General features: G+C 43.5%; 1 protein-coding gene across 2 annotated transcripts in view; it reads right to left on the bottom strand.

Annotated features, from left to right (window-relative positions):
• The window catches only part of PPP4R4 (protein phosphatase 4 regulatory subunit 4), a 96,780-nt gene extending 88,978 nt beyond the window's left edge, over positions 1-7,802 (bottom strand). The window contains exons 1-2 of one of the 2 annotated variants that reach the window (XM_060756238.2): positions 6,852-7,802; positions 4,710-4,783 (exon numbers count right to left, since the gene is read on the bottom strand). In XM_060756238.2, the coding sequence (XP_060612221.2) occupies positions 4,710-4,783; positions 6,852-6,971 (194 nt within the window). In that variant the 5' untranslated portion in view covers positions 6,972-7,802. The remainder of the gene's footprint in view (positions 1-4,709; positions 4,784-6,851) is intronic. The other variant, XM_060756247.2, reaches the window with a different exon arrangement.
• Positions 7,803-14,018: the final 6,216 nt, after the last annotated feature.

The following is a 14,018-nucleotide window of genomic DNA, read 5'->3' as shown; positions in this document are numbered from 1 at the left end:
AGCCTTTTTTGTTGAATTTAAGACTAAAGAACAGAAGAAAAGGTAGTTGTCTTTAGTAAGAAAATAAATCCACTGAGGCTCTCCCAAATCAGCAGGTAAGTCCCAAAGGGAAAGTTTTATTAGGGCATGTATTCCAATTAGGCGGTCTGAGCAGCTAAATTGGCTCTTCAAAATACATATGGAACAGGCTGTTAATAACAAGGTGAAATATATGAAAGTCAAATTACAGAATAGGAAAATCTCATAGACTATGTACTTTTCCCTATAAGAATGTCTTAACAAATTGTTTGTAGAACATTCTTTTATTATAAGTTCATTTTCTTATAATCTTAGCTTTCATTAAGGGTTAGAACGCACAGGGGAATACAGACTGAAGCTCCAACTACTCTTAAGGCGCAAACTGCAAGCTAAAGTTAGTATACTACAGCACTTCTGTAGCCTACTGACTAACAGTACTTAAGGGAGGGAAGAACGATAGGTGAGGGATGTTATATCCTTTCCAAAACTCTGCCATATTATATCATCCAGAGCAGGAGGACAGTTTTCTTCTGGTGAATTCATCTGTGGTTCTTTATTGCTGTTACCCATCCCTTAGAAGTCATTTCAGGAGCGGAAATTATCTATGCTGACTCCTGGCCAGCATATTTATTTATTTAATTGCCACATGGGATGTAAAACAATGCAGTACAGTAAGATAGAACATGATCTTAAAGGTACAGGGAGGAGAGACAGTGAAACAGATGGGGAAATTGCCAAGTTTTGAGAAAAAAGTTCAGATTGACATCTTGCAACTGCTTTAGTAGTGTACACGGTACATTTTATTATCTGCTTCCATATGGTAAGAAGCTGCTCTCCCTTTCCCTCTAAAAAGCTTTGAATGCACTACTAATGGGTGAAAGATTTGCAGTTTCCTTGCCAACCTAGACCCTTAAAGGCAATGCTAAATTGTCACTTTTGGTCACACATGTGGTTCTTATAACATAACAATATTAAACATAGCAGTGTGGAAGGTGGTTATACTACTTTTACTCTGCTGTTGTGTACCTTCAACTCTGGTTTATGACAACTCTATCCCAGGCTTTTCTTGGCAAGGTTTATTCAGAGAATGCTTGCCACTACCTTTCTGTTAGAGGATGTGGTTTACCTAAAGTCATCCACTGGGTTTCCATGGCTGAGCAGAGATTTGAATGCAGTTTTTCCAGGATCCTAGTCCAACACTCAAACTACGACAGTGCTGGCTCTCTTAGTTTCACTTTAATCACTGGTTAATTTACAGTTATTTAACTATAATATATCTAAGCATTAATAAAAGATTATTGAAAGCTACTGTGTAAAACATTTTATTGTGGAAATAAGCCACAGATAAACTGCAATAAAATTGGGAAAGACTATATGAAAATGATCAAAAAGCTACACAATACTCATCAGCATTAAAATGCTTTCAAAATGATATCATCTAGCCTTGGTCAAAAATGGGATACTAGCAAACAGATCTTTCAGTAAACTAATGGCATTCCTATCTAGCTTTATAAAACATTTAACCAAGTAACGGAAGGAATACAAAAGATGTACCATTCAATCAAGCAACCCATGGGAGCTACCAAATAAAAAATTACATTCACATATGTTTCCCTGCAATTTAGAAATTCACATATGTTTCCCTGCAATTTAGAAAGAAGATTAATTTTTAGACATTTCATGCTAAAGAATGTGAAGTTTTGAAATCAAAGATAGATCATTAGGTGAGACAGATCATATGTGTTTTGCCAGACAAATAAGTACAATTCCACTGTTTAATTCCTCATTCTACCACTGGATGAGTCCACTCCAATCAGATCACAGGCTGAAAGTGGTGGACAGTGACAATCTGTTCACCTTAGACCAGGGCACCCTGCACATTCCAGCAGAAGCTCTGCATGAATGGGTTTGAAGTAAGGCAGCAAATCGTAGGTGTGAAAAATGTATATGCATGTAGAAAAAGTAACAAACAGTTTCTATGTGCCATACCTACCATACACTGATAAATGAGTAAGTCTGAATTCAGTCTAAACAGTCCACATGCACAGTGGCCTGCCACCTTAAAGAGAATTTTATTCATAGAAATATCAAAGTTCCAAAGAGCCTCACGTGGCATCTAGCATCCCCAGCAGGGAACTGTCCAGCCTCTAGTTGAGAACATTCAAAATAGGGGGATTTTACCAGCTCTCTGTCAAAAAGTTCTTTCTAATATTCAATTGAAATCTACTCTCCTGTAACTTGAGACTATTAGACTGGGTCTACGCTTTGGGGCAGCAAAGTACAGGCCTGCCCTCTTTTCTCTGTGACTGCCTTTGAGATATTTAAAGAATGCTATCATGTCACCGCTGAGTCTGCTTGAAATATACCGCAAGTAGAACTTGTGTTTGGGGCCACAGTGTGACACAGTTCAAAACTACAAAACAAAAAGAATGCAAAAATAATAGAGGATCCAGGTGCAACATGTACAGAATCCTAAAGCAAAAGGGTCAACCAAGCCAACAGTATGTTGGTGATATTCAACCGGATATGTGATAACAGATGTTCCACTGGGTATTGGCAAAGTAATAGAAAATATAAGTTTCAACAAAAAACAAATGAAATGAGTCTATTGAAACACACAGATGAATTAATGACAGGATAAGGACTGGTAGCACACATAAAATTAATATTTAGATCAGAACAATACTAATATATCAATTGGTGACTATGTTTGTTTTATATGATCAAGGCACTTTGAGTCCCAAACCAAGGAAAATGTGGGATGATGATAACAACCACAAGGTCTTCAAGGATGTGACACCTATCCCTTCATTTACATAGGACCTAAATCCAATTGGTAACTAGATTAGACCAACTGAATCAACAGTTTTAAAAATGTTAATGTGTCAGGTTCCTATTGATTTACTGTATCTACTCTAGCTGGGATTAACAGTGGGATAGATAAGGGATTAGAGCAGTGGTTCTCAACCTATGTTTTGGCCTACAACTCCCAGAAATCCCAGCCAGTTTACCAGTTGTTAGGATTTCTAGGAGTTGATGGTCAAAACATCTGGGGACCCACAGGTTGAGAACCACTGGATTAGTGTAATGTGACCTTCCAGTTGCTATGAATGTCACTCTCAACAGCCCTAACCAACCCATCCAAATTAGGAAAGCTGCAATTCATCAAGGCTGTAATCTCCACTCTCTGATTTAGGGCATAATACTTACTGCCAACAACTCAATAAGAAAGTGACAATTGATTTTTACACATTATTTTTGTAATAGCTAACGTTAATGTTTTATTAACCCTCTCCATTCCTCCAGTAAGCTCAAGGTCATAGGAAGCAGACCTATATAAAGTCCATTTCAAATCTAACAAGGTTTCCAAGTTACCATGAGATCTGAGATCTCACAGGAGCCCAGAACTCTAGTGAGATGCCTTTCGTTCATGAGGCTTGAGGCAGACCTTATATAGGCCTGGCCCATGTGCTCCAGTCTTAGCACAGGAATAAGTAATCAGGCTCTAATCATCCTCATTATAGACATGACAAGAAATCATTTTGCTGAATATCAATTGCTCAGGAATTAGTCTGTTGTTAACATGGTTGATGTGCATTCTCAACAAATCAAGAACAATTGGATTTGGGTCTGAACTAACCCCTTTGCCAGTACACACACAGTCAAAACATCCCATAGATAATGGGATACCTGGGATGTTAAAGTAACTACAACTATTCTGCAAGCACCTCCCCAATGAAGATATACACCCCTATCAAACCACAAGAAATGTACACACTGAGTATGGCTCCTACCCTGCAAATAGAGGGTTGGCAGTGTATTGCTTTGACTAAATGCTTGGTATTTTATTTATAGCAAGTTCAATAGCCTATCAAAAAATAACTATCTGCTAACAGAGCCAACCCAAATGTAGTGCAAATGTAGTACAAACTACATTTTTAAAGAAAAAGATAAATGTAGATCTTGAGTATTCTATAAACAGCCTTTCAAACTGAACGCTATTCAAAGAAAGCTTACAGCTGGCACTTCAATTAATGGGCATTGTATAAAAGTGAAGATTTAAATCAAAATCCTTCAGCAGTGTAACTCTTTCAAAGACAACAGCTACATGAAAATAAAAAAAATCTGTGATTTGGATAATTAATGTTCTATACAGTTAAACATCTGCTAAGTAAAAAGCATTTCACTTTACAGTAAAAAGCAAATGAGAAGAATGGTCTGGGGTTTTAAAAGGCTGGGCATTATTGAGTGTCAATGTTATCTGCAGCTTTGAATCTCTTGGACCTTAATAAAAAAAATCTTCTTAACAGTTCGTCATTTTATATTTTCTAAGGAAGATGGTTAACTCAAATACAGCATGATCACAGTGCAAATTCTATTATAAACATGAAATCACTTTAATTATTAGTTACTTTGATACCACCATTCATTTGCATTGTAGCAGCCAATGTAGTCAAGCAGATGTTCCTGTACAAGAGTACATTTTTATGCTCTACGTGAAAGTTTGAAGAACTGTTACGATCACATACTATTACAGTCTTCCTTCTGGGTTGGTATTCCAACACAAAAATGAAAATACATGGGAGTGTGGAAATGGAAACATTTAAATGCTAAAGTGTACTACCATCACCACCCCCTCCTAAAAAAAAACAAAAAAAACAACAACTCTACAACAGTTTCTAAAGGAATACCTGAGCAGATAAACGGCCCTTTCAATATCATTGAGTTCTTCATCAACTGTCAGTCTTTCTATTTCTTCTGGTGTCTGTCAAGTGAGAAACACAAATGAATATTATTTAAAAAATCAAAGTTTGGGGTTTTGAGCATTGCCTATACCAGTGGTTCTTAACCTGGGGACCCCAGATGTTTTTGGCCTTCGACTCCCAGAAATCCTAACAGCTGGTAAACTGGCTGGGATTTCTGGGAGTTGTAGGCCAAAAACATCTGGGGACCGCAGGTTGAGAACCACTGGCCTATACCCTGCAGTTCAAAAGCCCAAACCATCAAGGTATTTAGGGTGCATTCCCTCAAACAATTGTGCAGGAGTAAGCCTTACTGAGGTCATTGGCTCCTGGGTACTTGAAAGGGTACTTGAAAGATCCCTTTGCACACTGAACTCAAGGGGATTTATGTGTGTGTGGCACAAGATTATTATGCTGTATGCCTGCTTAAATTAGATTTAGCCATGCTTAAAGGTAAAGGTTTTCCCTGAAATTAAGTCTAGTCCGTCCAACTCTAGAGTGGTGGTGCTCATCTCCATTTCTAAGCCGAAGAGCCAGCATTGTCTGTAGACACCTCCAAGGTCATGTGGCCAGCATGACTTCATGGAGCGACATTACCTTCCCACCAAGGTGGTACCTATTGATCTATTCACATTTGCATGTTTTCAAACTGCTAGGTTGGCAGAAACTGGGCCTAACAGCAGGAGCTCACTCTGCTCCCTGTATTTGAACCACCAACCTTTTGGTCAGCCAGTTCAGCAGCTCAGCAGTTTAACTCACTGTACTACCAGGAGGCCCTAAAAGGTAAAGGTTTCCCCTTGACATTAGGTCTAGTCATGTCCGATCTGGGGGGTGGTGCTCATCTCCATTTCTAAGCTGAAGAGCCGGCATTGTTCATAGACATCTCCTAGATCACGTGGCCGACATGACTGCATGGAGCACTGTTACCTTCCCACAGAAGCAGTACCTATTGATCTACTCACATTTACATGCTTTCAAACTTCTAGGTTGGCAGAAGCTGGGCCTAACAGCAGGAGATCATCCTGCTCTCCGGATTCGAACCACCAATCTTTCGGTCAGCAAGTGCAGCAGCTCAAGAGGTTTAACCTGCTGTGCCACCAGGGGGCCCTAACTATGCTTAAAGTAGTCCAATTAACCAAAAAAAATGAAGTTATTTCTAACTAATTGTTCATACTATTGTCAATAGGTTTATTCTGATTCACCTAGATCAAACGAGTGAGTTAAGATAACACTGTTAGGCATCAGAATTAGTGCAATTTGCTCCAGAGTACATGCACTTGGAACTGAGATACTGATGTATTACAGCTCATAAGACTTTTAAGTTAAACCAGAGTACGTAAAATTAAAGCTGGGAAATGAATTGAAGTGTTCCTGCTTAATTGGCTAGGAAGCTGCTTTGTATGAGTCAGACCATTGATCCATTTAGCCCAGAATTCTCTATTTCTATACCAACTGGCAGCAGCTCTCTAAAGTCTAATATAAGGCTTCTTCCTGACTTAGCTCAAGGGGATGGCAAGGACTGAAGCTGGGATTTTGTGCATGCAACGCAAGTCCTTTTCCACTGCCCCCTTCCTCCTTTTCTGAATCAGAATGACAGGCTGTAATTTTGAAGTCACTTTCTCTGGAACAGTCTCCTGGAGGTCCATGAACTCCTCCAGGGTTGATGGTTTTGACTCAGGGCCTTTGGCTTTTATCCTCACAATCTCCCACAACATTTGTATTTGAAACTATTTTAATCCGCACTCCTTTCAATCTGCAACATCTTTCTTACCCCACAAAAAAAATACTTTATAGCTTTACAACCAAAGAGAAAAATCCCAAATTATATAACCATTAAACCCTGCTAAAGTCACAGAGTTGATATCTAGGATTCTTCTTTCCTCTCCTCCCAATTGATAATTTAATTTCTGAAACCATTATGCTACATGGCCCAAAGGAATTCAACACCTTATCTGTGCACATCATCTTTTCAATTTAAAGAAAGCCTGCAGAACAGATCCTTTGCTTAACAGTTTCCTATACAGAAATAGCTGCAGTCGGATGGGAAAGCCCTGGGATGGCTGGGGGAAAAATGAAATAAACAAAAGATACCTTTAAGCTCCTGCGGACCGGCCTTTCGATTATAGTAAGTTCTTGTAGGTCTTCTATATACCCAAAGAGGTTGTTCTGGCTAAAATCCATTTTGTAGGAGAAGATGATTATCGGATGCATGTACTAGGCTGAGGCTCCCAATCCTTGGCAAAGCAGGGTTATTTGGGCAAGAGCTTTCACATCGCACTCAGGCCGGAGAGGAAGAGTCGGGGAGGACGCAACACCCTCTAGCTGCGCCGGGCAAGAAAGAGGTGGGCGAGGAAGACAGAGACTGCTGCTGCTGCTGCTCTTGACGCCTTCCTCCTCCTCCTCCCTCCTTCCTCCTCCTCCTCCTCGTAGGACGCTTCCAATGCCCCCACCACCCGGGAGGAGCCTCAGCAAACACAATGCGGCACCAGCAAAGCCCTCCGCTGCTGCTGATGATGATGCTGATGCTGCTGGGGGTGGCTCAAGAGCATCCCTCGCCTCGCAAGCCCAGGCTCTGGCCAGGAAAGTTTCTCCCCCGCTGCTTCACTTTCGCCTCAGTCCCTCCAGCGTTTCCAGGGAGAAGCAGACACCAACATTTCCCCCTCCTCCTTCTCTTCCATCCACACGCCCTTCCCTCCCTGCCTCTTTTGAAGCGGGTTGGGCGCGGGAGGGGGTGGGAAGGAAGGGGGAGAGATTCAGAGAGGAAGAAAGAACTCTTTGAACTTGTGTTTTGGGGTTACAAACACAACCTGCTTCCCCCTTTGAGAAATGATGGGGGGAGGGGAGAAGGGAGGCTCTTTAACTTGGGTTTTGGACTTCCTAAAGACAACGTATTCTCTCCTTTGAGAAATGGGAGGGGGTTAAACTCTTTAACTTGGGTTTTAGGGCTCCCAAAGACAACCTATTCCCTCCTTTGAGAAGTGGATAGGGGAGACTCTTGGGGCTCCTAAAGACAACCTGTTCTCTCCTTTGAGAAGTGGATAGGGGAGACTCTTGGGGCTCCTAAAGACAACCTGTTCTCTCCTTTGAGAAGTGGATAGGGGAGAGTCTTGGGGCTCCTAAAGACAACTTATTCTCTCCTTTGAGAAATGGATGGGGAGGAGAGGGAGAGAGAGACCCTTTATCTTGGGTTATAGGGCACCTAAAGACAATCTATGCCTTCCTTTGAGAGATGGATAGGGGAGAGACTCTTAGGTTAAAGAATCTCTCCCCTAAATATAACCTATTCTCTCCTTTGAGAAATGGATGGGGGAGAGACACTTTAACTTGGGTTTTAGGGCACCTAAAGACAATCTGTGCCTTCCTTTACGAGATGTATAGGGGAGAGATTCTTTAATCCAAGTTAAAGAGTCTCTCCCCTAAATATAACCTATTCTCTCCTTTGAGAAATGAATGGGGGAGAGACACTTTAACTTGGGTTTTAGGGCTCCTAAGGACAACCTTGTCCCTCCTTTGAGAGATGGATGGGGGAAGAGACTCTTTAACTTGGGTTTTGGGGCCCCAAAAGACAACCTAGTCCCTCCTTTGAGAGATGGATGGAGGAGAGGCTCTTTTAACTTGGGTTTTAGGGCTCCTAAAGACCACCTATTCTCTCCTTTGAGAAATGAATGGGGGAGAGACTCTTTAATCTGGTTTTAGGGCACTTAAAGGCAACCTATTCCCTCCTTTGAGAGATGGATGGAGGAGATACTCTTTAACTTGGGTTTTAGGGCTCCTAAAGACGACCTCTCCTTTGAGAAATGGATGGGGGAGAGAGACTCTTTAATTGGGTTTTAGGGCACTTAAAGGCAACCTTTTGAGAGGTGGATGGAGGTGACACTCTTTAACTTGGGTTTTAGGGCTCCTAAAGATGACCTTTGAGAACTGGAAAGGGGGGGGGGGGAAGAGACTCTTTAACTTGGGTATTTGGCACTTTTTAACTCAACCTATTCTCCCTTTTTTTCTTTCCACCCAGATTGGGGGATTCCTTGAGTTGTGTTTTAGGGGCCCTTAGGAGTCCCTTCTTTCCTTTTGGCCCAAGCAGGTCAAAGAAGGAAGAGAAGGGAAGAGCAGAAGGTGAAAAGCAGGAAGGAGAGCAGCTGAATGGGGAGGAAGGAAGGAAGTCTAATCTGTCTAAGCTATGTTTTTGCTTAGGGCCAGGAGTGCGATTCAATAGAGACCAGAGGAATCTTAAGGCAGAAGTAAAGGAGCAGAAAGGGCAGAGCTGAGGTTGGATCCAGTCCGGGAAGATTTTCAATTAGATTGCTGTATAGTGTCGTGGTTGGGTTTTTCTTTCTTTCTTTTTCCTGATGCTTTTTCCTCTTTTTTTGGTCCTTCCCCTGGAGCGAATCCCCTTCCGGCTCTGAGGCGGGTGGGGGGGGGGGAGGGTCAAATCTTGGCCCCCCGCGGTGGTTGCCGTGGCAACGGGGGCTCCTGGGGGCCCCGCTTCAGAAGGGAGTGGGCTTCATAGGCCCAAAGCGGGGGACACGGAACGAGCCAACCTCCCGCCGGCGCCTCAGCCGGGCCACCCCCTCCTTCCCCGCCTCCCTCCTTCCCTGACACCCCCTGCGACTCAAGGGCCCCGAAGAGGCCGGGAGAGGGAGTCGGAGCCCGCCTTCGCCTCCGCAGAGAGAGAGACAGGGAATGGGAGAGTGCCCGCGCGGAGCCCGTCGCCAAGGGAACCAGCCGCTACGGCGGCCTCGGCGGGGCAAAAAGGGCCGCCCGAACGCGCCAATAGCCGAACGCCTCCAAGAGGGGGCGAGCCTCTTCCTGCGCCTTCCTCCCACTTTCACACTGGGAGCTGAATGTGTGACTCGCCCAAGGTCACCCAGGGCCCTCCCACACACCCCAAAATATCAAGGCAGGAAATCCCACACGTTCTGCTTTGAACTCTAATATATGGACTCAGTGTGGACTCAGATAACCCAGTTCAAAGCACATCTTGTGGGATTGCCTGCCTTGATATTCTGAGTTATATGGCTGTGTGGAAGGGCCCCCATGTAACCCAGAATATCAGGGTAGAAAATCCCATAAGATCTGTTTTGAACTGGGTTATCACACTGCCATATAGAATCATAGAATCCTAGAATCAAAGAGTTGGAAGAGACCTCATGGGCCATCCAGTCCAACCCCCTGCCAAGAAGTAGGAAAAATGCATTTAAATCACCCCTGACAGATGGCCATCCAAATCACCCCTGATAGATGGCCATCCAGCCTCTGTTTAAAAGCTTCCAAAGAAAGCCTCCATCACACTCCAGGGCAGAGAGTTCCACTGCTGAATGGCTCTCACAGTCAGGAAGTTCTTAGAATCCTAGAATCAAAGAGTTGGAAGAGACCTCATGGGCCATCCAGTCCAACCCCCTGCCAAGAAGCAGAAATATTGCATTCAAAGCCCCCCCCCCCCCCCCCCAACAGATGGCCATCCAGCCTCTGTTTAAAAGCTTCCAAAGATGGAGCCTCCACCACACTCCGGGGCAGAGTTCCACTGCTGAACGGCTCTCACAGTCAGGAAGTTCTTCCTCATGTTCAGGTGGAATCTCCTTTCTTGTAGTTTGAAGCCATTGTTCTTTGTCCTAATCTCCATGGAAGCAAGGAACAATGGTGATAAGACTTCATTTATATTTTGCCCTATCTCCCCGAGGAAATTCGAGGCAGATTCCAGCAAATAAAAACGGCAAACATTCAATGCCTTGAATTGTCGAAGGCTTTCATGGCCGGAATCACTGGGTTGTTGTAGGTTTTTTCGAGCTATATGGGCATGGTCTAGAGGCATTCTCTCCTGATGTTTCGCCTGCATCTATGGCAAGCATCCTCAGAGGTAGTGAGGTCAGTTCCAACAGACCTCACTACCTCTGGGGATGCTTACCATAGATGCAGGCGAAACATCAGGAGAGAATGCCTCTAGACCATGCCCATATAGCCCGAAAAAACCTACAACAACCGATTCAATGCCTTGATAGAGCAATTAATTCAGCATCAATTTACAGCTTTAGTATTATGTTGTTGTTGTTCATTCGTTCAGTCGTCTCCGACTCTTTGTGGCCTCATGGACCAGCCCACGCCAGAGCCCCCTGTTGGCCGTCACCACCCCCAGCTCCTTCAAGGTCAGTCCAGTCACCTCAAGGATGCCATCCATCCATCTTGCCCTTGGTCGGCCCCTCTTCCTTTTACCTTCCACTTTCCCCAGCATAATTGTCTTCTCTAAGCTTTGCTGTCTCCTCATGATGTGGCCAAAGTACTTCAACTTTGTCTCCAGTATCCTTCCCTCCAGTGAGCAGTCGGGCTTTATTTCCTGGAGGATGGACTGGTTGGATCTTCTCGCAGTCCAAGGCACTCTCAGAACTTTCCTCCAACATCACAGCTCAAAAGCATCGATCTTCCTTCGCTCAGCCTTCCCTAAGGTCCAGCTCTCACATCCGTAGGTGACTACAGGGAATACCATGGCTTTGACTAGGCGGATCTTTGTTGCCAGTCTGATGTCTCTACTCTTTACTATTTTATTGAGACTGGACATTGCTCTCCTCCCAAGAAGTAAGTGTCTTCTGATTTCCTGGCCACAGTCTGCATCTGCAGTAATCTTTGCGCCTAGAAATACAAAGTCTGTCACGGCCTCCACATTTTCTCTCTCTATGCCATATGCCATATGCCATATGCCAGCAAATATGGAAAACACAAGAATGGCCATCAGACTGGAAAAAATCAACTTATATCCCCATACCAAAAAAGAGAAATGCGAAAGACTGCTCCAACTTCCGTACAGTGGCCCTTATTTCTCATGCCAGTAAGGTAATGCTCAAGATCATGCAAGGAAGACTCCAGCAATACATGGAGCGAGAGTTGCCAGATGTTCAAGCTGGGTTTAGAAAAGGGAGAGGAACCAGAGACCAGATTGCCAACATCCGCTGGATAATGGAGAAAGGCAGGGAGTTTCAGAAAAACATCTATTTCTGCTTCATTGACTATTCTAAAGCCTTTGACTGTGTGGATCATAATAAATTGTGGCAAGTTCTTGGTGGGATGGGCATACCAAGCCACCTTGTCTCTCTCCTGAGGAATCTGTACAAGGACCAAGTAGCAACAGTCAGAACTGACCACGGAACAACAGACTGGTTCAAGATTGGGAAAGGCGTACGGCAAGGCTGCATCCTCTCACCCAACCTCTTCAACTTGTATGCGATGTGTGGGGCTTGATGAATGCAAAGCTGGGGTGAAAATTTCTGGAAGAAACATTAACAACCTCAGATATGCAGATGACACCACTCTGATGGCCGAAAGCGAGGAGGAGCTGAGGAGCCTTCTAATCAAGGTGAAAGAAGAAAGTGCAAAAGCCGGGTTGCAGCTAAACATCAAAAAAACCAAGATTATGGCAACAAGAATGATTGACAACAGGGAAATAGAGGGAGAAACCGTGGAGGCCGTGACAGACTTTGTATTTCTAGGTGCAAAGATTACTGCAGATGCAGACTGTGGCCAGGAAATCAGAAGACGCTTACTTCTTGGGAGGAGAGCAATGTCCGGTCTCAATAAAATAGTAAAGAGCAGAGTCATCAGACTGGCAACAAAGATCCGCATAGTCAAAGCCATGGTATTCCCTGTAGTCACCTACGGATGTGAGAGCTGGACCTTAGGGAAGGCTGAGCGAAGGAAGATCGATGCTTTTGAGCTGTGGTGTTGGAGGAAAGTTCTGAGAGTGCCTTGGACTGCGAGAAGATCCAACCAGTCCATCCTCCAGGAAATAAAGCCCGACTGCTCATTGGAGGGAAGGATACTAGAGACAAAGTTGAAGTATGTATTGTCGAAGGCTTTCATGGCTGGAATCACTAGGTTCTTGTGGGTTTTTTCGGGCTATAGAGCCATGTTCTAGAGGCATTTCTCCTGACGTTTCGCCTGCATCTATGGCAAGCATCCTCAGAGGTTGTGAGACCTCACAACCTCTGAGGATGCTTGCCATAGATGCAGGCAAAACGTCAGGAGAAATGCCTCTAGAACATGGCTCTATAGCCCGAAAAAACCCACAAGAACCTAAAGTTGAAGTACTTTGGCCACATCATGAGGAGACAGCAAAGCCTAGAGAAGACAATTATGCTGGGGAAAGTGGAAGGCAAAAGGAAGAGGGGCCGACCAAGGGCAAGATGGATGGATGGCGTCCTTGAAGTGACTGGACTGACCTTGAAGGAGCTGGGGGTGGTAACGGCCGACAGAGAGCTCTGGCGTGGGCTGGTCCATGACGTCATGAAGAGTCGAAGACGACTGAACGAATGAACAACAACAAATTCAGCCCTATGGAAGGGGCCCCACATTAATAATAATAATAATAATAATAATAATAATAATAATAATAACTTTAGCTATATACCATTTGAGGTGGTTCCCTGTGCCATTGGGCCAAGGCATCTCTCTTATAACAAAACAACTGTCAACAGGTCACATAGTCAAAAGGAGAGAGAGAGAGAGAATGTAATCTACAGCCCCTTTTATAACTTCTCAGGAACTATAGAGCATAGGAAGCTGCATATCAGAATATAATTACAAACTGTAATTATATTCTGATATGCAGGATCATAGATAAACAGGATCATAGATAAACATTCCTTAAAAAAGGCTTGATGAAGGTTGTCATTTCCAACAATTACAGGCTGTCCTCTACATTTGCAGATTTCACTTTTGTGGATTTGACTTTTTGCAGATTTAATTGATATGTTCTGTCTAGGAAACTTGACCCCCTCCCTCGCCATGACTCTTTGGTCAATTTCTATCATGGAATAGCACTAAAACACTGCTTCTTATACTGTGGGTCCCAAACTCAAATGGGGTCCCATTTTTCATGTTGGGATCATGAAAAATTGGCAACAAGAACGGGTTTCTGAATGCCATCCATCTACACAAATCTGTTAACAAGATCATGCATCAGTTAAACAGGACTCTGCAGAAAATGCTTCAGCTGTACACCTCATAGAAAAGGAAAATGAGTCTTTCAAATACTGATTTATTATCAGTAAATGTTTGGTGTTTATACCTATTTTATATACCTAGATACCAAGAGTCATGTAAAAATGTCTCAGCCCCAAAGCCTTCAACTTCCAGCTGAAATTGACTGTAGAGCTGCCCTGGAGGATCTAAAAATTCAAGAGTGTCTTCTTTCCAATTAAAAACTGGTGTTATTTATTCACAGTTTTTCCATTTCTGTGGGACTCCCTTAATGTAGAATGTTGAAAGTTGACT

This window comes from Anolis sagrei, chromosome 1, assembly GCF_037176765.1.
Source record: "Anolis sagrei isolate rAnoSag1 chromosome 1, rAnoSag1.mat, whole genome shotgun sequence".
Classification (NCBI taxonomy): domain Eukaryota; kingdom Metazoa; phylum Chordata; class Lepidosauria; order Squamata; family Dactyloidae; genus Anolis; species Anolis sagrei.
Note: the sequence above shows the minus strand (reverse complement) of the source record. Positions and strands in the feature narration are given on the sequence as shown.